At 44.0% G+C, this 25,585-nt stretch overlaps 1 protein-coding gene across 5 annotated transcripts in view; it reads left to right on the top strand.

Moving 5' to 3' along the window:
* The window catches only part of nsd3 (nuclear receptor binding SET domain protein 3), a 106,102-nt gene that overhangs the window by 30,411 nt on the left and 50,106 nt on the right, over positions 1-25,585 (top strand). For 4 of the 5 annotated variants that reach the window (XM_043681453.2, XM_087984198.1, XM_043681450.2 and 1 more), the window contains exons 3-9: positions 105-261; positions 4,491-4,645; positions 9,527-9,982; positions 15,433-15,571; positions 16,319-16,410; positions 19,350-19,440; positions 19,631-19,758. In XM_043681453.2, the coding sequence (XP_043537388.1) occupies positions 105-261; positions 4,491-4,645; positions 9,527-9,982; positions 15,433-15,571; positions 16,319-16,410; positions 19,350-19,440; positions 19,631-19,758 (1,218 nt within the window). The remainder of the gene's footprint in view (positions 1-104; positions 262-4,490; positions 4,646-9,526; positions 9,983-15,432; positions 15,572-16,318; positions 16,411-19,349; positions 19,441-19,630; positions 19,759-25,585) is intronic. The other variant, XM_043681452.2, reaches the window with a different exon arrangement.

Genomic DNA, 25,585 nt, shown 5'->3' with positions numbered 1-25,585 from the left:
TGTCTGGTTGGCGTGCATGAGTTGTTTCCGCGCTGTATGATTCTAGGATTCTATGTTTATACAATGGGACATGACGAAGACAAATTGTTCACTCTGTCTTCCAGGTCCATCGTTTACCTGTGTCTGGAAATCAGACTGTCATGTCGAGTTGTTTCCAGATTGGAGACTTGGTATGGGCGAAAGTTGGTACCTATCCCTGGTGGCCCTGCATGGTGTCCTGTGATCCATTGCTGCAAGTTCACACCAAGGTCAACACAAGAGGTAAGATTGTGAGACAATATATGGTTACTGTGTAATTTCCCTTGAGAAGTACAATTCATTTATTGCTATGACCTTGCTCTTTCTGCTTGTGAGAGTGGCTGGTCTGTGTTTTCAATCAGGTCGATACACTTGCTGGAATGTCACACTAAGAATTAAAAATTGGTGGTGTTCCTGGGTTGAAGTGTTTTCCTGTGTTGACATCATGTCCAGTCCATAATGTTTTTTAAGCACTGTTAACTCTGTTCAATGGGCTATTGGGAAACTTCACATTTTGGTTTAGAGTCATGTGGAAATTGCTGCCATGTAACTTTGCATGCAGTTTTGCATTGACAGCACCAAAATCTCAGCAATTTTAGTGAATGGCAGGGCAAAAACAAAGGCAGTCACTTAGACATGAGACTGAAATACTCAGGAGAGATATGGACAATGACATCGAGTAGGATTGCTGTCAAACCAAGTTTCCCTCTACTCCCACCTGACAGCATCTGACGACTCACTCTTAAATTATTGCACCATATTTACGTTCACAACTACTACTTGGAATTTCAAGTGCTGATTTGTGGTGAGATTGCTAATACCCCTCACTGGGTTTATTTGTCTTGACCTTGTTTATTGCAAGCTGGACACTTGGCTCAAGATTCAACTCCTTCCGATATAAACTTGGGAAAACTCTGGTCCCAACAGTGTATTCAAACTAACCCCTGTAATTCGTTCACTCATGCAATGCCGGAAGATTGTGACAGTGTTGTCAGTAATGCTCGACCACACATCAATTGTGGGAAGCTTGGCACAGATTTGGCTGTTTAATTTGTCTTTGGCTATAAGAAATTGCCAAATGCTGGGTAAAATTAATTCTCTTTCCAAGTCTTAAAATTATAACGCCTGATTTGAGTTTTCATCATTTTTTTTTCTCTCAGAACGTGAACTCATAAAGATGATAGAAAAGGATATCTGTTTGAGTCTGCCAGCTCGTTTTAGGGTTGCATTCTGTCAGGCTCTGGATTCGTAATAACTTCAAAGTTTTTTTTCCCCTGTTTTTTGATTGTGGACTGAAGTGGGTAAAGGTATGCTTTAAAGACAGGACGATTGTGAGGGGATTTGCTACACTTTTTAAAGAAAGCTATTGAGCAAAACTCAATGTATGTGCGTAGATGGTGTTGCGTTGTTCAACCAGTTCGTGAGGTTGGTTGCAGTACAAAGAGATCTGGGTGTTCTTGTACACCAGTCAATGAAGGTAAGCATGCAGGTACAGCAGGTAGTGAAGAAGGCTAATAGCATGCTGGCCTTCATAACAAGAGGGATTGAGTATAGAAGCAAAGAGGTGCTTCTGCAGCTGTACAGGGCTCTGGTGAGACCACACCTGGAGTACTGTGTGCAGTTCTGGTCTCCAAATTTGAGGTAAGACATTCTGGCTATTGAGGGAGTGCAGCGTAGGTTCACGAGGTCAATTCCTGGAATGGCGGGATTACCTTGCACTGAAAGACTGAAGCGACTGGGCTTGTATACCCTTGAGTTTAGAAGACTGAGAGGGGATCTGATTGAGACATATAAGATTATGAAAGGATTGGACACTCTGGCAGCAGGAAACATGTTTCCGCTGATGGGTGAGTCCCGAACCAGAGGACAAATCTTATAAATATGGGGTAGACCATTTAGGACAGAGATGAGGAGAAACTTCTTCACCCAGAGAGTGGTGGGTATGTGGAATGCTCTGCCCCAGAGGGCAGTGGAGGCCCAGCCTCTGGATTCATTTAAGAAAGAGTTGGATAGAGCTCTCAAAGATAGTGGGATCAAGGGTTATGGAGATAAGGCAGGAACAGGATACTGATTGAGGATGATCAGCCATGATCATATTGAATGGCGGTGCAGGCTCGAAGGGCTGAATGGCCTACTCCTGCACCTATTGTCTATTGTAGGAGATTCTGTGTCCCGATATCACATTCAATATTTTGCTTACGTTTCTTTTGTTCTTCGCTTCACATTTTGTGCAGCATGTGCAGATGCTGTCCATGGATTTTGTTATTGTTACAGCCAAAGCAATTCTGCTTGAAATACTCCTTTCCTAAAGATGGAATGGTTCTCTTTGATGATTTACAACCAAGCAGGTGGCTTCTTTATGGAGGCTTCCAGCATAATGCTGAATGCTTGATCAAATGAGATTTGGCCAAGTTTCGTTTCACTTGAGTAGTTAAATTGAATTATTAACATGAAACTATTCTTTTGCTGGGCACTCGTCCAAAAATAGCATGTCAACAAAAGGGTTTTTTTTTCAAACTACGTACTCATTCAGAGGATGTGAGCATCACTGGCGAAGCTGGCATTTGCTGTCTGCCCTGATTGTCCTCGAGTTGTTTGCAGTGAGTCACCTTCAGGAACAGTCCCGAGAGCGAAGGTGCAGCCACATTCGATGCAGCATTGAAGTAGGTCCAGATGGTGCGTGACTTGGAGATCGTGGTGTTCTCCTATGTTTGTTGGCCTAGTTCACTGAAGCAGGAGAATATGAGACATCAGCAGCTGCTGTCAAAGGAGGCTTTGTGAGTTACTGCCATGCCACTGGTGATAGGAGGAATTGAATGTTGAAAATGGTGGATGGGTTACCAGTCAAATGGGCTGCTTAGTTCAAGATGATATTGAGCTTTTTTATTGCTGTTGGAGCTGCATTGATCCATGCAAGTGGTGAGTGTTCCATCACACTCCTGACCTACATACGTGGACAGACTTTGGGAAGGTGAGGTTGAATGGTCAGAAGGAAAAGCTAATCCATTGTGAATGAAACCTGTTTTCTCTCCTCTGACATTCTTTTGAAAAATAGTTGCAAAAAATCTAATCCTGATGGATGTACTCATTGGATTACCGTGTTGCAGTAGTTATTGCAGCCTTATTGTCAGGTGAAGAAATTTGCCAGGGTTTCTCCTTGAAAGTACACACGTGAACCTTCAGTAAGTGTCACTTTGAGTATTCACTGAAACGTGAGTTAGATGCCTGAGGATGATATCCCGTCTCCTCCAGGTAACCACAACTTTCGGAAATGAGGATCCCCAGACACAAATGAGCAGTTTATGATTTGTGCAGTTGTCCCCAGAATGTGAATTGACAGGTCCTCAGTTGGTCAGCTTCATTTTCCTGAAGCCAAAGCACTTGGTGAGTTTGGTATTGCATGTTATGAAGCATGTGAAAGCTCAGAAGTGGAACTGTATCCCATCAAACCGTGTGAGACATTAGTGCAAGTGGCTGTGGGTAAATATTGTTCACAAGAATATTACTGCATTCCCTTCAGCAAACATGTTTGTTGAGATCTCCTTTATATGATAGACGTTAACCATGTGGCAGGATAATTAAGATATTCAGTGCAAGCCTTTGAAGTCCATCTCTATTTATATGTATTGGATTTAATTAGCCTGGATCCAAAGAAGGAGCTAACTACAAAATAAAGGTATGATAAAAAGTGATTATCTCAAATTATTACCTATTTTTACCACTTTGTAATATATTGATTCGGCTAAAGGTGAGGACAGGAAAAAATTAATTATTAAGCATGTTGAAAAGCCGCTCTTTCGTGCAGCCAGGAGTGACTGAATCATAGGTTTGATTGTTTTGTGCCTATCACCCAGATGAGTCATGTCCTCAGTCTGCCTGATATTAGAAGCTGTAACATACACTTGTTTGTGCAGGTGCTTGCAAGTACTGTGTGCAATGCAGTGTATTTACTGCCAGGAATGGTTCTGGCTGTCCAAGTCATCCCCTACAGATTTCTTGATTTTGCCTTGCACCCAGCAAGTCAAGGCCATTTCTCCAGAGATAAAATGGCTTGAGTCAACCTGAGCCATTTTGGTGCCTTGACTTCGTCTGCTTTGTGCAGTAATATATGCCTTGTTACGGGAGCAGCTTACCTAGCTTGAGAAGAACACATGCAGACTAAGTTATTGGAGGAAACCAAATGTTTTGGAAAGAGTAAAGCTAATCACAACTAAAGAAAGCATCTACCTCAATTTTTATAACTGCGCCGTTGCAGTGAAATTCATTCAGACAGTGACCAGTGCACTTTAAGTTAATTGACTACATTTCAGCAAATCAGCACAGCAGTGAATTGCCAAATCAATTAATCTGCAAGAGGCCACATGTACGATCCCACTGGATATAGTTTTGTTTGTTTTATGCCTGTCTTCCAGATGGGTGATGTCCTAGGTCTGTCTGATTTAGAATCTGTAATCTTCTATCTGTTTGTGCAGGTGCTCGTGAGTACCACGTGCAGTTCTTTGGGACGGTGCCAGAACGAGCCTGGATCCATGAGAAGAGGGTGGCGCCTTACAAAGGACGTTCACAGTACAGTGCCCTTGTTGCCGAGACTGCCAAGCAGGCCAGCAATGCTGCAGAGAAGCAAAAGGTATTGATGATGTGAAGCTATCGTAAAGATTACCCAATACTGCCGTCCAGAAAAATGTAAATTTGAGTTGCAGTACTTGCAAACACGTATGGATGATAATCTCATGTCTTTTATCAGAGACTGTGCACAACTGATGCTTTCAGATGGTTAATGTTGAGAGATTTACCTTGAAGAAAGTGTGCTGATGTTTCTTCATGGGTTTTCATTTTTAAATTTGCATATTTGTACAGTTGTTCCATTGAGATCTTCCCTTTAGGGCTTTTCTCCAAAGAGATCTGACCAGGTGTATCTTGCCAGTTCAGGAGAAAGGCTGTTGTGACTGTTTTCTGATTCAACTTATGCATTTTAACAGTCTCTTCCTTCAGTGACTTTTTAGGTGAGTTTGTCAGAGGTCCAGAGTAATGCTTTTGGGATATGGGTTCAAAATCTCAGCCTGTGGAATTTCCATTTGATTCATAAATCTGGGAAATAGTCCAAATAATGGTGATGATGCAACCTTCAGTATTCTCTTGGGAAGGAAATTGTGTGATTTCAGACACACACCCATGTGGTTGGACCTTAACTGCTCTCTGAGATAGCCAAGCAAGCCACTTAGTTCAAGGGGATCTAGGGATGGGCAACAAGTGCTGCTCCTAAGTCTAGTGACAAATTGGAAGAAAAAACAAAATCTAATTTCTGTGCAAAAAGCTTTGACAAAAAGCATTTAGTGCAAAGTTTCTGATCCTTGTTTGTCAAAAATGTTTTCTGCTTTGGGTTCCCTCTTTTCTTCCTTCTGTGTCATCTCCTGTCAGATATGTAAATCCTTCTGAAATGAGTGAACACCCTGTTGGAATGACTGTGTGTCTCCTTGTGTCGCACAGGAATCGGTTGCTTGCAGGAAAAAAAGACTGGGAGAAGTGAACGATGGAGTACTCCCTGTATGTCAACAAGTGTAGTGCTGGAAAAGGGCTTGATGAAGGCCTTAAGCTGGAAATGTTGATTCTCCTGCTTCTTGGATGCTGCTTGACCTGCTGTGCTTTTCCACCACCATACTTTTGGACGCTGGTCTCCAGCATCTGCAGTCCTCACTTTCTCCTATTCGTAGCTTGTGACTGGTAGATGTATGGGGGTGGGTGTTGTTTGGGAGCAACGTCCAGATGTGAATGCTCCCACTCCTGTTTTTACCTCTTGACCTGGCATGCATGGCAGCAGCTGTCAAGTTTGTCTTTTAAGGAATTTAAAAGGTTCTCAGAAATATCACACCTGTACTCTGTTATGGAATTGAGGTGGATAAGCTTCAGGCAATGGACGAGCTTTTAGAAACATAGAAAATAGAAGCAGGAATAGGCCATTCAGTCTTTGAAACTTGCCCTGCCATTTGACACGATTACTGTTGGTCATCCTTCTCAGTCCTTGTTCCTGATTTCTCTCAATATCCTTTGATGTAAATGACCAAGTGATTTCAAATAAAAGCTCATATTTGACATATTTACAGGAAGCTTGTGCCTCCATTGAGGAGGACTTGCATTTGATCCATGCCCTTGGGGACATTACGGTGGCAAAGATGAGCTAAAACCAATCATATACCGAAATACTCTCTACAGAAGATTTTGGCAGTTTGCACCAGACTGGTCTTTGGAATTAAGAAAAAAGTAGCTGTTTTGATCGTGTGCACTATGGGCAGTAAAAACATGAGGACTTCAATCATTTGTGCAGTCAGGGAAGAAAGCCTGATCTGTTGCAAAGGCACAATAGATACCACCTCATTTCTTTCTGCATGGAAAAGGTCACATTGGCCATCATCTTGCTATATGTATCCAATGAGCAGTCAAATCTTAGTCCAGATAGAGCAGATGGAGAGAGAAGCTCCTTACCTAAGCAAGTATAGGGTGTCATTTCACCTTGTAAAACTGCAAGATTTCACCAAAGTCCTGCAATCCTAGGTTTTACTTCCGCTTTGTGTGAAACCTGCCATCTTTCAGACACAAAATTATGTCATTGTCTGTTCCCTTGATTGGTCTGAAAATATCCTATTGCCCTTTTGGAAGAAAACCAGGAGAGTTGCCCTTGTGTCCTGACTGATGTGTATCCCTCTCAGAGCAGCAGAGCAGATGATCCAAGAAAACAGGAGGTGAGTTATTTGGTTCAGAATTCCCTAAACTACTGTGGTAACCACTGTATTCATGTGGCTAGTCCAGTTTAGATTGTGGTTGTTGGTAATCTCCTGCATAGTTGTTGTTTGGGATTTAGCAACAGTGCCATTGCATGTCAAGAGGTGATGGTTAGATTTGGTCATTGAGGATGGTTATTTTTGGGCACTTGCAAGATATGAATGTCACCAATCTAGCCTAAGCCTAAGCCTCAATATTGTCAAGAGCAGTCTTTGCTCAGCTGTAGAGTTGAGTGATATTTTCTGTTTTGGATGAAAGTTGTGAGCAGGTCAGGAGCGAAATGGCTCTGGGGCAATCCAAACTGGGCATTTGTGAACAGGTTATTATTTTCTGAGTGTAACCTAATAGTGCTGTCGTCAACTCCTTTCACTGCTTTGCTGATTATGGAGAGCAGATTGGTCAGGTAGTAATTGGCTGGGCTTGATTTGTTCTGATGTTTGTGTCCAGGCTTGGTAATTTTCCATCTTGTTGGGCAGACACTCGATGAAAACAGCTCGGCCTGGAATCAGTACGAGTCTTAGTTACCACTGCTGCAGCGTTGTCAGCACTCATTACCTTGGAACAGGCTCTCATGCCTTTGGACATTTCTTCACGATGTGTGCAGTAAAACAAGTTGGTTGAAGTCTGTGACGCTGGGGACCTCTGGATGATGTTGAGATAGATCATCCTCTCCTCACTTCATGGATGCAAGTGCTTCAGCCTTGTCTTTTGCACTTGCATGCTGGACCTCCGCATGATTAAATGTTCGGATATTTGTGGAGCCTCCACAACATTTTAGTTGTTTGATTGACCACCTTTGCTATATGGGTGTGATAGGAAGACAGACGAGACATTGGGCCCATTAGTCATGGTATTGTCAATTGCATGCTACTTCTGCTGTTTTGGTTTGCAGGTCATTCTTGTGTTGCAGCTTCACCAGACATGTCATGTTTAGGGATGTTCTGCCCTACCATCCTCCACTCTTTCATGACCCAGAGTTTCCTATGTTGATGGAATTTGTAGGATGGGCATCTGTGAAGACATGAGGTTACTGGTTGTGTTTGTGTACAGTTCCACTGCCAAAGGCCCGCAATGCCTTGTGGATACCCATAATGAATTGCTAAATTTGTTTGAAGGGAGTTTCCAATCATATGAGAGCCATTCTGCCTTACTACTCCTGTCTGAAATCACCTATTTGCTGTCGAAAGTCCGGTCCTATCTTGTTAACCTAGTTGAACAACGTTGAATGATGCAATCAACACAAGTTTCAGATTTTTCAGTAATATGATTGAGATTTGCTGCATGTGTTAAAGAGTGTGGCACAAGCTATGCTGAACATTGTTCTGATGAATTGGAAATCCCTTGTTAAAACACCTGAAGTCTGGTCATGAAATGCAGGGCATCAATGTGCGTGGTGTTGCTTTGAGGGTTCTGCACGCGACAGATGAAGTGTGCACCCTGTCACGCTTTCTGTGGCCAGTGCCCTTAGGGCTGTACCTATTCATTGGCATATGCGACTGCTTTCATTTCTGGTTGTGGAGAGAGAGAGCGAGAGTGGGAACTACTTTGAGATTGCAATTTTGTGGCTCTCTGCCTCTGTTTCCTCCTTTTTTCTACTACTTCCCTCAGTCCTTTCCTGAGGATACTGTAGTTATACCATTTTCTGACTGCTCCACTCATTAAGCAAAAAGAAGTACAACTTTGTTCTGCTGGTCCTTCTGTATTGCAGTAGTTATTGCAGCCTTATTGTCATTCTGCTGGCTCCTTCTGTATATTTAAAGCTGAGACACACAGATTCTTGATCAGTCGGGGAATCAAGGAATACAGAACAAGGGCAGGAGAGTGCACGTAAGGAATGTCAAATGAGCCCTGATCCTTTTGAATGGCAGGGCAGGATTAAAGGGCTGACTGACATCCACCTGTTCCTTTTTCTTATGGGCTGAAAGTCTCCGGGAGAGAAACCTTGATGTGGAATTGTATTGTTTTTCTGCCCATCATGTAACGAGAGGTGGTATGAGACAATGAGAACTCCTGACCTAGAAGATTAAATGGTGCAGCTGCCTTCTGATGGGCTCTGTCATCTCCTCGATAATAACCCAGTCCCTGAAACCCCACATTTTCCATGGCAAACCCACCCATCCTCCATATCCCTTGACTCTACAGGGAAATTTAGCATAGCTAATCTGCCTCATCTGCTCACCTTTGCACTGTGGGAGAAAATCGGAGCACCCGGTGGAAACCCACCCAGGCACTGGGAGAATGTGTAAACTCCACACAGGCAGTCACCCAATGGTGGGATTGAATCCGGATCCACAGTGCTGTAAGGCAGCACTGCTAACCGCTGAGCCACCTTGATTCAGAGGGAGCAAACTCTCCCTTTGAAACAGGGTGCTTGGTCCAGAGGGAATCCTGTGTGATCAGAGTTAAAACATCAGTCTGATGCAGAAGATTGCTTTACAGAACTTGTGGGGAATTGTCCTGGTGTCATGGCTCAAATGTTATCCCTCAATTCAGACAAATTTATATTAAAGGCAGGAAGAATGTTTTCATGTTGTGCCTGGTTGCAATAATTGATTGTTACTTATGTTGTAGGAGTAACTATGCTTGAAAATGTTCTTGTGGATCATTTTGGCATATCCTGTACATGTTAACGATATTACATAAATGCAAGTAGGGGTGATTTGTTTTATTTTGTGAGCAAGATAATTGCTGTGTTGTAATTAATTCAGCTTTTTAAAATTTGTCCTTGCAGATTTTGAAGCCTATAGCACAAAGAATTCGACCCCAGTGGGATGTTGGCATAACTCAAGTCGAAGATGCATTGAGGTTGACTCAGGAGGAAAGGATAGCACAGTACACTTTCATTTATGTGGATGAAAAGCCTGACGCATCAGCAGATATGACTGCAACATCATTAAATCATGAAGTAAAGAGAAACAGGCGCCTTGGACCGTTGTCCAGTCCTCCACACGACCAGACAGTGGGCAAGCAGGCCTCTTCGGCGCTCTCTACTGACAATGACGCTGGTCAACTGGCACATGAAAGGCAAGCAAACATCCAGGAGCCTCCTCCCAAAATGACTTGGAGAACAGCAGCAGCTAGGAAATCACTGCCGCCTTCCCTTGCAAACCTCAAGGGGAACCAGGATGCGAAAAGAAATGGTGGCAATTCTGACTCTGAGGTGTTGCCAGTAAGAAAAAATGACCAGGTATTTGAAATTGAGGAGAATAATGCCAGTGGAAAATTGCCTAACAAGTATTAGTTACGTCAAAGAGGAATATTTCAAGGATAATTAATACATAGATTGTTTCCAAGGGGTTCAAAAACAAAACATGCCATTTGATTATTTCACTCCATGTTGCTTGCCTGACCTGTTGGCAGACTGTTGTTGATTGGTGAATCATTGTGCGTGCAAGTTGAGCATAAAATGTGACCAATCACTAGCAGGCTTCATGCCATACCTTCTTTCCATGGGCAACATCATTGTCTGAAACTTGGAGTAGCAGCAACTTGTCACTCTGTGTTTGCAATGCTACAAAATCCCATTTAGAAATTGACCACACAAGTAACCCCTCACCTGAATTCCAGATTTTGTTTTCTTGCATTTGAGAAATATGTCCTTGATGCCACAATGAGGAAGAAAAATAAAAAGAAATGCAATGACAGGAATCCCACTTCATGATTACTCTTAAGTGATTACTGTCCTGTGAGTTCTGCTGGAAACTAAGTGTGTGTGTGCTTGAGAGAGAAAATAGCTGTCTGTACTTGTAGATAATGGACTGGCCACTTGGTGAGAGACCAGAATCTGACCAGAAACCTGTCAGCCCCATACAGCATAGACCAACACTTGCACAAGGTGGGAGCAAATTCATAGTCAGAAGTCACACAGCACCAGGTTATACTCCGAAAGCTTGTGATTTCAAATAAACCTGTTGGACTATAACCTGGTGTCTTTTGACCTCTGACTTTGTCCATCCCAGTCCAGCACTGGCACATCGGGGCAAATTGAAGTAGCAGAGCTGTGAGGACTGTATTGAAATATGAGCCAATGGTGTTAGAGGAGCAGGAGAGTCGACGTTTCGGGCATAAGCCCTTCTTCAGGAATGAGGAGGGTGTGCCAAGCAGGCTAAGATAAAAGGTAGGGAAGAGGGACTTGGGGGAGGGGCGTTGGGAATGTGAGAGGTGGAAGGAGGTTAAGGTGAGGGTGATAGGCCGGAGTGGGGGTGGAGGCGGAGAGGTCGGGAAGAAGATTACAGGTCAAGAAGGCGGTGCTGAGTCCGAGGGTTGGGACTGAGATAAGGTGGTGGGAGGGGAAATGGAGAAATCTGCATTCATCCCTTGTGGTTGGAGGGTTCTTAGGCGGATGATGAGGCGCTCTTCCTCCAGGCGTCGTGTTGCCATGGTCTGGCGATGGAGGAGGCCAAGGACCTGCATGTCCTTGGTGGAGTGGGAGGGGGAGTTGAAGTGTTGAGCCACGGGGTGGTTGGGTTGGTTGGTCCGGGTGTCCCAGAGGTGTTCTCTGAAACGTTCTGCAATTAGGCGGCCTGTCTCCCCAATGTAGAGGAGGCCACGTCGGGTGCAGCGGATGCAGTAAATGATGTGTGTGGAGGTGCAGGTGAATTTGTGACGGATATGAAAGGATCCCTTGGGGCCTTGGAGGGAAGTGAGGGGGGGAGGTGTGGGCACAAGTTTTGCATTTCTTACGGTTGCAGGGGAAGGTGCCGGGAGTGGAGGTTGGGTTGGTGGGGGGTGTGGACCTGACGAGGGAGTCGCGGAGGGAGTGGTCTTTCCGGAACGCTGATAGGGGAGGTGAGGGAAATATATTCTTGGTGGCGGGGTCTGTTTGGAGGTGGCGGAAATGACAAAGGATGATACGAGGAATCTGGAGGTTGGTGGGGTGGTAGGTGAGGACCAGTGGGGTTCTGTCCTGGTGGCGATTGGAGGGGTGGGGTTCAAGGGTGGAGGAGCGGGAAGTGGAGGAGATGCGGTGGAGAGCATTGTCGACCACGTCTGAGGGGAAATTGCGGTCTTTGAAGAAGGAGGAGACCATCTGGGTTGTTCGGTATTGGAACTGGTCCTCTTGGGAGCAGTTGCGGCGGAGGCAAAGGAATTCAGAACATGGGATGGCATTTTTACAGGGGGCAGGGTGGGAGGAGGTGTAATCTAGGTAGCTGTGGGAGTCGGTCGGTTTATAGTAAACGTCCGTGTTGAGTCGGTCGCCCGAGGTAGGAATGGAGAGGTCTTGGAAGGGGAGGGAGGAGTCTGAGACGGTCCAGGTAAATTTGAGATCGGGGTGGAAGGTGTTAGTAAAGTGGAAGAACTGTTCAACCTCCTCGTGGGAGCATGAGGTAGCGCCGATACAGTCATCGATGTAGCGGAGGAAAAGGTGGGGGGTGGTGCCAGTGTAGCTGCGGAAGATGGACTGTTCCACATATCCTACGAAGAGGCAGGCATAGCTGGGGCCCATGTGGGTGCCCATGGCTACTTCTTTGGTTTGGAGGAAGTGGGAGAATTGGAAAAGAAGTTGTTCAGGGTGAGGACCAGTTCAGTCAGTCGAAGGAGGGCGTCAGCGGAAGGATACTGGTTGGGTCGGCGGGAAAGGAAGAAGCGTAGGGCTTTGAGGCTTTCGTAATGGGGGATGGAGGTGTATAGGGATTGGATGTCCATGGTGAAGATAAGGCGTTGGGGGCCGGGGAAGTGGAAGGTGTGGGTAGTATCCCGAACGTAGGTGGGGAGTTCTTGGACTAAGGGGGACAGGACCGTGTCGAGGTATGCAGAGATGAGTTCGGTGGGGCAGGTGCAGGCTGAGACAATGGGTCGGCCGGGGCAGTCTGGTTTGTGGATTTTGGGCAAGAGGTCTTCCCGATCTCTCTGCCCCCACCCCCTCTCCGGCCTATCACCCTCACCTTAACCTCCTTCCATCTATCGCATGCCCAATGCCCCTCCCCCAAGTCCCTCCTCCCTACCTTTTATCTTAGCCTGCTTGACACACCTTCCTCATTCCTGAAGAAGGGCTTATGCCCAAAACGTCGATTCTCCTGCTCCTTGGATGCTGCCTGACCTGTGCTTTTCCAGCAACACATTTTTCAGCTTGGATCTCCAGCATCTGCAGTCCTCACTTTCTCCGAATGGTGTTAGAGGCAAGGTACTGACACTGGTAGAGGATTGGCAGACTGGCAGAAGCGATTAAAAGATCTTTTTCAGAATGGCAACCGAAGACGAGTGGAGTTCTGCATGCATCGGTATTGGGACCACAGCTCTTCACATGATGTATTAATGATCTGGATGAAGGAACTGAGGGCAATGTTGCTGAGTTTGCAGAGGAGGGACAGATAGTGGTGAGGAGGCAGGGAAGCTGCAGAAGGACCTGGATATGCAAGGTGAGGGGCAAAGAAGTGACAGTATGGCAAAGTGTGAAGTGATATATTTTGGTAGAAAGAACACAGGTGAAGATTGTTTTCTTCACCTTAAAAGGCTTCAGAAATCGGAAGCGCAAGGGACTCGCGAGTCTTATGTTCAGGTTGACATGCATGTTCACTTGGCGGTTAAGCAGGCATTCATTTAGAGAGGGCTAAGATATTAGAGCAGAAGTGTACTGCTGAGGTTGCATAAGACTTTGGTCAGACCACATTTAGAATATTGTGAACCGTTATGGGCCCCATATCCTAGGAAGGTTATACTGGTGTTGGAGTAGGTCCAGAGGAGGGTCGCAAGAAGGACCCGGGGATAAAAGGCTTGTCATGTGAGAAGTGGTTGAGGACTATGAGTCTGTACTTGATGGAGCTCAAAAGGATGAAGGGGAATCTGACTGAAACTTGCAGGATACTGTGAGGCTTGGACAGAATGAACGTGGAGAGGATATTTCCATGAGTATGAGAGACTAGAAACTAGGGGAACAGCCTCCATGAGAAGGTATGACCCTTGAGAACTTTGGCTCAAGAAATTCCATCTCATCAGCCAGAGAGTGGGGAATCTGTGGGACTCATTGCTGCAGAGGGGTGTGCAGACCAAAGTCATGGAGTATATTTCAGACTGAGATTGGTAGGTTTTTGATGAGTGAGGGGGTCAAGGGTTATGGGGAGAAGGCAGGAGGATGGGGCTAAGAAACATCAGCCAAGATCAAATGGCCAAACAGACTCGATGGGCTGAATGGCCAAATGCTGCTCCTGTATCTCATGGCCTTATGGTCTTATTGACTGATGACATTCTGAGGGCCTACAGTTCCAATCCTATTTGTACATCCTCATTTAAAATGAGATAATTGGGACATGTGGAATTTTTCTGTCTCCATTGTTCCTGAGATTTGGAATTTTGAATTCTGAGCTGTTCGTTTGGCAGACATCAGGTTGTGGTGTAAACTACGCTTCAAATTTCTGAAATCAATTGTGCATCAGTATTTGCATAACATTTGACTGTGTAATGCAGAATTGCAGAAATTGGCCGACTCCTGTTCCTAATTCATACATAAATTTTCTATTGGAAACCAAATATCAAATGTTCACGTAACGGCCGAGCACAATGATGCGATACACCTCTTGACTGGAGATGCTGATTGCTTTTAGCCTTAAACTGTGCATATTTGTGCAATGGTAATCCACAGCGCTGAGGCGTTGAGTTAGAAATATTTTCTGAAACTGAATAGAACTTGTATTTTTCTATAGGGTGCACACATTCCTATTTTGATTCAAGTAATTCCTGGACATTCAAGAATGTAATTCAGAGATCTTAAATTAGCATTTTGATAAAGAGAAATCCTATGTTTTCTCTCTTGCCTTCCAGCTTCAAGTCATGGGTGATGATTGGCATATTAAGATTCCTGTTCAATATTTCATTTCTGCTTTTAAAAATCATGAGTGTTTTCTGTTGTTTTGGAATGTTTGTAAAGTGTACTTGACTCTTTTGGAAATATTCCAAACGCGAAGACTTGACACTTGGCATTCTTTCAGTCAGACTAATGTCTGGATCGTCTAAACTAAAATCAACTATTCAGTTTAGCTGATTGAAAATGGCAGCAGAGAATTCCATCTTGGCTGGAAGAAGATTGAAAGTCAACAAGGGGACAAGACAGTAAAATGAGAGATTTTGGGTGAGGTTGTTTGAATGGTTGAGAGAGGGTGAAGAAATGTACCATTGAAGCTTTAAATATATGACTGTATCCAAGTTAAATTAAACCAGGTCTGTGGATTAAAAAGTAGTTGCTATCCGACATCTCCCATTCCCTGCCTCATTTGGTTTAAAACATGCCATTTGTGATTTCAGTTTTCTCCCTGGCTTCATATTTAATTTACAATTTGCAAACACACAAAAAAGGCATCTATGGTTCTCGGCATGTGTTTCTTGAAGAAGTTAGGTTTTCTCTTAATAGAAATAATTATCTTCCTTGCAGTTGATCTCCTTAGGACATTTTATCAACTTGTGGTTTGTCAAAATTGCAAGTGGCTCTGGATTGTTTTGAAATAAGTAATACTTTGCAATTTTTGTGACCAGCACATTGAAAAGAATTTAATTTTCACCCTGCTGTTTATTCCCATCAGTAAAAAAGTCTTTGTTTCAATCTTACTCTTGACTTCCTTTTGGATTTGGGGCGCCTCAGGGAGCTAAAACTTGCAGCTAGTTGATATTGATTTTGTGTGGCTAATGAAATTGTTTTATTCCTAGAAGGGAGCAAGTATTAAGGCAGAGCCATCGCAAAGAGAAGTTAAGGAAGTTCTCATCACCCCTTTAAGTCTGCGAAGTGAGAAGCGAGACGCAGAGGTTCAGTTCTCTGTGCGTGGAGAAGCACACCTGATTTCCTCAGGTAAACAATTGTCTTTGTCCCCTTCATGAAAATGCCTTGCATTGTTTTCCACTTCATGTTCCTCTGGAATGCAGGCTGACACTTGACTTGCTTTCTGATCTCCTGAGCTGTCTCTGCAAGTTAACTGGATGGCACATGCAGAATAACTGACTTTCATCTGTATGTTTGCATGTATTCTGTGCCTGCTTGTGCTGATATGGAGCCATTGCAGGCATGACCCCATAAAGTTGTTGATTTTGCAGATTCGCTACACTGGGAAATGTGAGCATAAATGCAGCAGCTTGAAGTTTTTCATTTTGTTATGTCACAAGTTTTGGCCAGGCAACTCTCATTACGGAATGAAGCCAACTGATAAAATTCCATTCTGATCTTTGTGAGAAAGTTTGGGGCTGATCCAAGTCAGGCTTTTTCCTGCTCTTTGTGAACCTTGATTTGAGAGTTTTTGTAAAAGAGGTTTTTGTTTGCTGCTCAATCTCGTGATTATTTAATTTAACTGTCGGTGTCTAATATTTATTTAAGGTTGGGGGTGGGGGGGTTAAAGAGAAATTATTAGACAGCTCGATAAAGATGGGGGAGGTGAGGCAAGAACAGTCTGAGCATTTTAAGACAAGTGGGGCTTCCTTCTGCGTCAGCCATTAAGGATTCCAGATCCACCTAATTTCTCCCTGATGCATTCTGTGCCTTTTGATATTTCCTTTCATGTTTCTGTTTTTTTTTCGGTTTAAAATTGTCTTTCGCATCCTTCAGAAAGGAAACAACAAAGAAGATCAGTTCGAAGTCGCTCTGAATCGGAGAAAGTCACTGAAGTTGTACCGAAAAAGAAAATGCGAAAAGAACAGGTACATCCTGGGACCATGGAGGTTTGGTTATTAGTGGGTCAGGGAAGACCAAGGGAACAGAAGTAGTCCATTCATCCCCTCGACTCAATTCTATCATTCAATTAAGTCACCAGCTTATCTGTCCCTCAACTCCATTTCCTTCTCTTTGATCCATGGCCCCAGTTGCACTTCACTGATGAAAATCTGTGAACCTTATTCTTGAAAACCTCAAAGGCCTAGAGTCCAACACTATCTCATTTGAGGGGGAGAGAAGGAATAAAATTCGCACTGGCATTTATGTGAAACTTGTGATCTTGTGCTCAATTTCCCAGCTCCAATTTTATGCCTTTTGGTTCCAATAAAAAGGAGTAGCTCAACTTGATCAATTTTATTGAATATGCTTTTAAGTTTAATATGGCTGTTGGATCGTTAATAAGCCATGGAAATGCAAAAGTAGAAAAATTATTAGGTTGGCCTTACTTGCACTGAAGAGTTGGTAAAGCGTGGCGCTGGAAAAAGCACAGCAGGTCAGGTAGTATCTGAGGAGCAAGAGAGAATCAATGTTTTGGACATGGGCAGGGGGAACAGGCCTGAGAGGTAAATTGGGTGGCATGGGGATGTGCTCGGGGAAAGGTAGGTGGGCGAAGGTCATAGGTGATGTTGATAGGTCAGTGGGAAATGTTGAGTGGATAGGTGGGAAGGAAGATGGCCAGGTAGGTCAAGAGGGTGGATCTGAGTCAGAGTTGGATCTGAGATGTGGTGGGTGCAGGGGAGATTTGGAAATTGGTGAATTCGGTGTTGATGCCATGTGGTTGGTGCCTCCCCAGATGGAAGATGAGACGTTCCTTCTCCAGTTTGTGGATGTTTTTTTTTTCCCCTGAAAACTGGAGGAGGAACTCCACATCCTCAGCCTACAACCACACAATATAAACATTGAATTCACCAATTTTCAAATCTCCCCTCCCCCCACCACATCCTACATCTAACCCTCCGACTCAGGTCGTCAAGAGGGTAGATCTACCTGCCCATCTTCCCTCCCACCTATCCGCTCCACCCTCCGCTCTGACTTATCAACATCACTCCAACCTTCGCCCACCTATTGCCATTTCACCTACCTTTCCCCTAGCCCCACCCCAACACACAATTTATCTCTCAGCCCTGTTCCCCCTCCCCAGGCCTGAGGAAGGATTGCCCGAAATGTTGACTCTTTCGTGCTCCTTGGATGCTGCCTGACTTGCTGTGTTTTGTCCTGTGCCATGCTTTATCAACTGTGACTTTTCAGCATCTGCAATCCTCACTTTTTCCCTTCCTTGTACTGGGTTCTGTTGTCTGGTTCTTGATGTTATTCTACTGAAACTGTCTATACTGTTTTGGTATACATTTCCCTTAGTCACTTGTGAATTTTAAGCCTCTTGACACTGCAGTTCATTCTCCTTCCAAATTGTTCTTGGTTTCCTATGCCACCATGTCATACCGGTTAGTTTGTACACATTGAAGTCAGAATGATGTTATTGTTCTATAACTCTAAGTCTCTCACTCTTGAATGGTAGGATTTTTGTTGATTGGATTCAATGTGAGTGACCTCTCACTTCCCAGTTGGAATACCAATTTTGTAGTTTAATCAGTTCAGTTCATCAGGTCCCTTTGTCTCATATTCCTCCCATCTCATAAGTTATGGCTCCTCCACACTCAGCAATACTATACTGTCTTCATCCAAGAGACTTTCTCTTACTCCACTCAACTTCACAATCTGTTTATTCTTCCATGACCAGGCTTTCCTTTGCAAAATTCTCTGTTCCTGTTCCTTCCTTGATTGAAAAAGGGGTTTTGTTTGTTCATTGACTCCAATATACTGAATATAAAAACAAAACCAGAATGTTTTTGTGTCTGCTGTTAATTGTCGTGGTGGATTTTCCAGGATTGTGACTACCAGAGTAGCTTTATGCAAATCTTGGGTCGATTGCTGTCTGTGTTTAAATCATGTATTTTCAGTGAATGATTCAATCCAACTCATACTCAGAATGGTAGATCATGAAATGCACAATCCAGGACAGCAACTGAATGCATGTTATTTGAGCTCCCCAGGTAAATTATGTTAAGATTGCGCATGACCCAGAGAGACAAATGACTTCTTGTAAGGAGAACTGTTTTTCAGCCTGCTAGGCTTGGGGTACTGGATCTGCATTAAATGCCTATGAGGAGCTCAAGTTGTTACAGAATTGAGCTTCACTTTCACAAAATAATTTGAACTGATGTGAAGTGAAATTCCTGTCATCTGCTGTCACACCCTTTAACATAAAGGAAAAGGGAGACAAATAGGGTTTTCAGTTTTTATTTGAAAAGTTAAATGACATGAAGACAATATTTCAACGAAAAAAACCACATAAAGATTTTACTGCCAATGCTTAAAAATTCATTCTCCTCTCTTGTTGTATGTATGAAGAATAGGAAACAGAATAGTGGATGTCCAGGAGTTGAAGAAAACCATCCCATCAGTACAACTGTTAAACAGTACATGAAAGAATAATGAGTAAACTGCACATTAATTCAAGTCACTGTTGTGGAGAGAAAAATTATATTTTAGTCCATGCTGTTTTGGCAGAGGCCAGGGAATTTGACCAAAGACTGGAGATTCACTAAATTAATTCAATCACCTTATTGTGAAAAAGCAATGTATGTTTATTTTACAACTCACTTTAGAAACGCTATTCCATTTGAAAGGAGACGCAGTGAATGTAAAAGTAGTTAATTCAGAAATCCAGTTGATTTGTGTGAACACAGTAGTGTTGCTGTCACTGTGATTATTTGAATTCCAATAAGAGTCTTACAGAGTTCACAGATATAGTAACTGGAAGTACCTGGAATGAGTGAAGTGTGCCGTCATACCACAGCCAACATAGAGTTATTCATCTTTGGATTCACTGTTAATTTGGATTTATAATTTGTGTTTTGGTTCGCAGGTGGAAACTGTTCCAACAACTGAGATGACTGGCCCACAGAGAGGAACATCATTACCCCATGCGCATGGAACAATGAGTTCAACTCTGCCAGGTAAGGTCCTACCAGCGACATGTTATACTGTTGTGATCCTTGATGCTGAGCATTTGCCATAAGAATTTTTGAGGCATCTTGCAAACATGAATTGCTTTGTTTCGTGACTTGGGTCTGCTTTCATTTTGCTGTGTAACAGAATGTCCTGTGAAAAGACTGAAGCCAAACAGCCTCCCTGTTTTGCTTTTAGGTGCCAGCGAACTTTCAGATTCATGCAAGCCATTGAAAAAACGTAGCCGGGCATCTACCGATGTGGAGATGACAAGTCCGGGTTGCAGAGAAATCAATGATTCTGATGCTAGAGGATTGCTGAGTGAGGTAGGAGCATGATGGGAGCAAAACTAATAATAGACAACAAGTCACCTCTTTGAGAAGCTCAGATCAACTCTCTAAACAAGGAACAGTGTTTGAAAAAAGCTTAGAATCCATTGGTCTGTATGTATATAATTTCCTCCAGCCACCCCCCCCCCCCCCCCCCCCACCGACCTCCCAAAGTATCTGCACTGCTCTAGTTGGACATCTTGAGCATCCTGGATGTCAGTTTCTTTACAGTTAATGTCTTGCCAAGGCCCTCGACTCTGAAATGCCCGCATTTGACCACTTAATTTCCCTGCTCTGGTTATCTTTAAATCACTCCTCAAAATCTACATCATTTATTACTTCGCTGAAGGTTTTGCTGATCTGCCCTGACATTTCCTTTTAAACCATGGTGTCAGATTTTGCTTTACATCTGTTCTGTGAAACACCCTGAGACATTTTCATTAGTTGTTATCTTGTGAATTGTCATTGAGACAAGATTGAGCCACCCATCGGTAACTAGTTTCCTGGGTCAAATTGTTGAGATATGCAAGAATAAACCGTTCAAAGTAACCGTAAGCCAGGCACCATCAGGAGATGGAGAAGTCAATGTTGCGAGTGTAACCCTTCTTCAGGACTGGAGGTGGTTGTAGATGGAGCTGCAGATAAAGGGAGTGGTGGGGGCAGTGTGGTGAAGTGGGGATAGGTGAAGACAGGATTGGTGAAGACAGGTCGAGGGTATGACCCTGTTGGTCAGTAGGAGGAATGAATCTGGTTGGTGGCAGGAAGGAGCGTGAGGGGCTGGGAAGGGAGGTTATTGGAAATTGGAGAACTCAGTGTTGAGTCCTCCAGCCTATGGGCTGTCCAGGTGGAAGATGCGGTGAGGTTCTTCCAATTCGCAGTTTGGTTTGTTGTGGCAATGGAGGAGGCCAAAGATGGTCATGTCAGAAAGAGAGTGGGAAGAGGAATTAAAATGGGTGGTGACTGGGAGGTCCAGTCAGCCTTTGCATCAGAGTGCTGTGGATACTCAATCTTGCAGCATGTTTTAGTTAGAGAGGGATAGATTTCTGATCAGGTGTGGAGGGTCACAGGGATGCGATAGATAACAAGGATTTGAAATGTTCGCTCACCCAGGAGCAGGCTTGATGGGCTGAAAGGCCCATTCCCGTTTTCTTTGTTCTTGTCTATTGAAATTCCACGGGTTGTGATGATTCGTTTTTAAACCATGGCCTTAGTTAGTCTGAGCCTCTGGATTGCTAATTCAACAACTGTTGTGCTGACAGCCATTTCCTCCTGTTGTTTCCAGTTGTCCTGGGGCTGCCAGCAACCCGTGAATTGTAACATGTCAAGTGCGTGCAGCTCCAAGACTTTGTGAGAAGGCTGCATTCACCTCTGCTGGGCAATAGAGGCTAGGCCTATTGCAAGTGTTTCAGCATGTCACGGTTTCGGTAGGTCATGGCCAATTGCTGAAGAAATCCAAAGCAGTCGGTCAAGTCAATCTGTGATCAGGAGATGCAGATGTACATTCCATGTTTAAATGTATTGCTGGCAAGGCAACTGAATGACAGGTTCTCTGTTGAAAACTGATTGAGAAGTCAGAGAAACGGGCGGCACGGTGGCCCAGTGGTTAGCACTGCTGCCTCACAGCGCCTGTAGACCCGGGTTCAATTCCCGACTCAGGCGACTGACTGTGTGGAGTTTGCACGTTCTCCCCGTGTCTGCGTGGGTTTCCTCCGGGTGCTCCGGTTTCCTCCCACAGTCCAAAGATGTGCGGGTCAGGTGAATTGGCCATGCTAAATTGCCCGTAGTGTTAGGTTAAAGGGGTAAATGTAGGGGTATGGGTGGGTTGCGCTTCGGCGGGTCGGTGTGGACTTGTTGGGCCGAAGGGCCTGTTTCCACACTGTAAGTAATCTAATCTAATCTAATCTAATCTAATCTAATCTAATCTAAAACTAAGAAGTGTCTTGATTATTTTAGCTTTTTAATGTGCACAGTAGAGTATTTGATCACAGCCTATTTAACCATATTTACCACATGTCTTTTTACACATGTTGGCAAAAAGATGTGCATGTATTGTAGATGATACTCCTGTCCTAACATAGACTCATCAAGTTTATTGCTGTTTCTTAAAAACTGTGAGATCTTGTGGTCTTATTCCCTTCATAAGTTTCCAATGTCTCTCATCCGATGTACTTGATAAATGAAAGTTGCAGACTTTTCATTGAAGTGTACCATATATTTTATGCTGTCATGTTGGATTGTAATACTTGGCACCAACACTGCCCACCAGTTCCAGCTTGATTACGATCTGTTAGAAGTCCTAACGGTTATTAAGAAGATGTGTTATTTGGATCATCCATCAATGAACTGGTTAAAACCATGCTGTAATGATACTTGGCTTTTTGTGTTCATGAAACAAATGTATGCAATTGGAGCCAAAAAAGTTGGCAGCGTTATCGGAAAGCTGTCCCTGCCTAAGGGTTTTAATTAGTGCTAGTGTAAGTTTGAAACTTGGTGAATGAGTACATTCCGGTCGATTCATTTGATCTGAGTCTTTTGTCTTTGTGGGTTTACAACAGAGTGTAGGTCTTGGGCTGTGGGCAGGATGTGGAATGATGTAATCAACAAGGAAAGAATGATGATGGCATCTTCTTTCCATTTTTCTTTCTCCTTTCACAAGTCCCACAATTGGGCCAAAAGAAATGCTGTCAAAATATCTGCTGAGTTTTAAGTGCAAGTGTGACAGCAGTTTTAATCGAAATGGTGTGTGCTTGATTCAGATTGGGTCATTGAAAAGTTACTGTTGCAAAGGTTGCCTGCCTTTGTCACCATTGCTTTCTTAGGTTGCTATTCAAATGCCCTGAATGGTATGAAGGAGCTGTATGTTTGCAGTTCGCTCAAATGAAGCTTGCTGTTGAAAGTGTAATAATGGTTTTCACAAAATGGTGTCTTTCTGTATTGTACACCTCTGTGACTCCATGACACTGTAAATACTGCGTCAACCTTTCAGGTACTTAGCATTAACTATTCTGCATGTGCACTGTTAGTCCTCCAGCTTTTTGTTCTTTTGTTTTATTTTAATTACAACTTTTTACATTTTCCTTGGTTTATTTTCTCTCTCCTAACTCTTTTTTGTTTCCCTAATTCTCAGAGTACAGGAGTTTGACATTGAGTGGAAAACTTCACTTGCATTGTTGATGTCGCAATCCTTCACCCTGATGTGGCACAAAAGCTGCATCAAAACCATGCACTGTGGAGGATACCATGCTGTTTTAATTGGATGTTTTTGGCCTCTTGCATTGCCTGGGATTGTGGGAATTCAAGTGAAGAAAGATAGTCTAACTCTCGGTTGATGCAATTTGTTAAATGGTTGTCAGAGTTTCTGCACCTTCCACATTTTCTGACTGCTTTCAAGGCTAGGTTTGGTGCCACCTTGTGGCCAAATGTTTTGTCTGTTCAGAACGGCTTGCAAAAGAAAAATTAAAAATCATGCAACTCCTTTTCCACCTATCCATTCCACCCTCTCCTCCCTGACCTATCACCTTCATCCCCTCCCCCACTCACCTATTGTACTCTATGCTACTTTCTCCCCACCCCCACCCTCCCCTAGCTTATCTCTCCACACTTCAGGCTCTCTGCCTTTATTCCTGATGAAGGGCTTTTGCCCAAAACGTCGATTTCGCTGCTCCTGAATGCTGCCTGAACTGCTGTGCTCTTCCAGCACCACTGATCCAGAATCTGGTTTCCAGCATCTGCAGTCATTGTTTTTACTTCGTTGATTTTAACACCAGGTTATAGTCCAACAGGCTTCTTTGGAAGCACGAGCTTTCGGAGTGCTGAAGGAGCGTTGCTCCGAAAGCTAGTGCTTCCAAAGAAGCCTGTTGGACTATAACCTAGTGTTGTGTGATATTTAACTTTGTACACCCCAGTCTAATACCGACACCTCCAAAACATGCAGAAGAAAGGTTTGACTTAAGGATAAAAATCCTGAGGCCATCAGGGCTCTGAAATTGTGCACAAGATACCAAATCCATTGTCTTCAAAGACTTTAATGTCTAAAGCATTCCTGTCTTTGGAGGCTTTTGAATTTTTTTTCAATTCACTGATGGGATGTGGACTGGCCAGCAGTTATTGCCTGCCTTGAAGTTGCCCTTGTGGATGTGGTGGTGAGCTGCCTTCATTAACCTCTGCAGTCCATGTGCTGTTGGTAGACTCACAATGCCCTTGAAGTGAGAATTCCAGGATTTTGACCCAGGAACAGTTAGGGAATGGTGATATATTTCCATCAGGATGGTGAGTGGCTTGGAGGGAAACTTGCAGGCGGTTCCCGTGTATCTGCTGCCCTTGTCCTTCTCGATGGACGTGGTTGTAGGTTTGGGAAGTGCTGTCTAAGGATCTTTGGGGAATTTCTGTAGGGTGTCTTGCAGAGGGTGCACAGTGCTGCTACTGAGTGACAGTGGTGGGGGGGAGTGGGATGTGGTGCCAATCCAGTGGACTGCTTTGTCCTTGATGGTGTTGAGCTTGAGTGTTGTTGGGGCTGCACTCATCGAGGTAAGTGGGGAGTATTCCATCCCACTGCTGACTTGTGCCTTGCAGATGGTGGACAGGCTTTGGGGTGTCAGGAGGTGAGTTACTCACTACAGTGTTCCATGCCTCTGAGTTGCTTTTGTTGCTACTATATTTATGTGACGAGTCCAGATGAGGTTTGGGTCAACAGTAACAGCAAAAATGTTGACAATGGGAGGTTCAGAGATGGTAATACTATTGAACATCAAGGGACAATAGTTTGATTTTTTTTATTGGAGATAGGCTTTGCCTGGCATTTGTATGGCATGAATTTTAAATACCACTTGTCCTGGATATTGTATGGATCTTGTTGCATTTAAGCACGGACTGTTTTAGGTATCTGAGGAGTTGTAAATGGTGCTGAACATTGTCAAGATATTGGTAAACATCTCCATATCTGACCTCACATGGAGGGAATGTCATTGCCGAAGTAGCTGAAAACGGTTGTGACCAGGAACTCCTTCAGAGATGGAGTGGACCTGAGATAACAGAGCTCCAGCAACCATGACCATCTTCCTATGTGTCAGATATGACTTGAACCAGTGGAGAGTCTGCCCCCTGATTCCCATTAATTCCAGTTTTGCTAGGGCTTGTTGATGCCACACACAGTCAGATGTGGCCTTGCTGTCAAAGGCTAGGAGAAAGTGAGGACTGCAGATGCTGGAGATCAGAGTGGAAACGTATGGCAGTGGATAAGCACAGCCCGTCAGGCAGCATCCGAGGAGCAAGAGAATCGAAGTTTCAGGAATCGACGTTCCTCCCATCAGGAATGAAGGGCTTATGCCCAAAATGTTGATTCTCCTGCTCCTCGGATGCTGCCTGACCCACTTATTCCTGATGAAGGGCTTTTGCCCGAAACGTTGATTTTACTGCTCTTTGGATGCTGCCTGAACTGCTTGGCTTTTCCAGCACCACTGATCCAGAATCTGGTTTCCAGCATCTGCAGTCATTGTTTTTACCCACTTGATATCAAGGGCTGTCACTTTCATTCTCACCTTTGGAGTTCAGCTGTTTTATCCATGTTTGAGCTGAGGCTGTAATGAGCTCAGGAGCTGAGTGGCCCTGGTGGAACCCAAACTGGGTATCACTGAGCAGGTTGTTGGACAGCACTGTGATGACGCTTTGCATCAGTTGACTGATGATCGACAGGAAACTGACGGGGCAGTAATTGGCTGGGTTGGATTTGTCCTGTTCTCTGTGTACAAGACATTGCTGGGCAATTTTCCATTTTGTCAGGTAGATGCCAAAGTTGTAACTGTACCGGAACAAATTGGCTTGGGCT

The sequence above is a fragment of the Chiloscyllium plagiosum genome, unplaced genomic scaffold (genome assembly GCF_037043375.1).
Source record: "Chiloscyllium plagiosum isolate Xiang-an unplaced genomic scaffold, Cpla_swu_hap1 HiC_scaffold_48, whole genome shotgun sequence".
In the NCBI taxonomy this organism is placed as follows: Eukaryota; Metazoa; Chordata; class Chondrichthyes; order Orectolobiformes; family Hemiscylliidae; genus Chiloscyllium; species Chiloscyllium plagiosum.
This window is presented reverse-complemented; position numbering and strand designations above follow the sequence as displayed.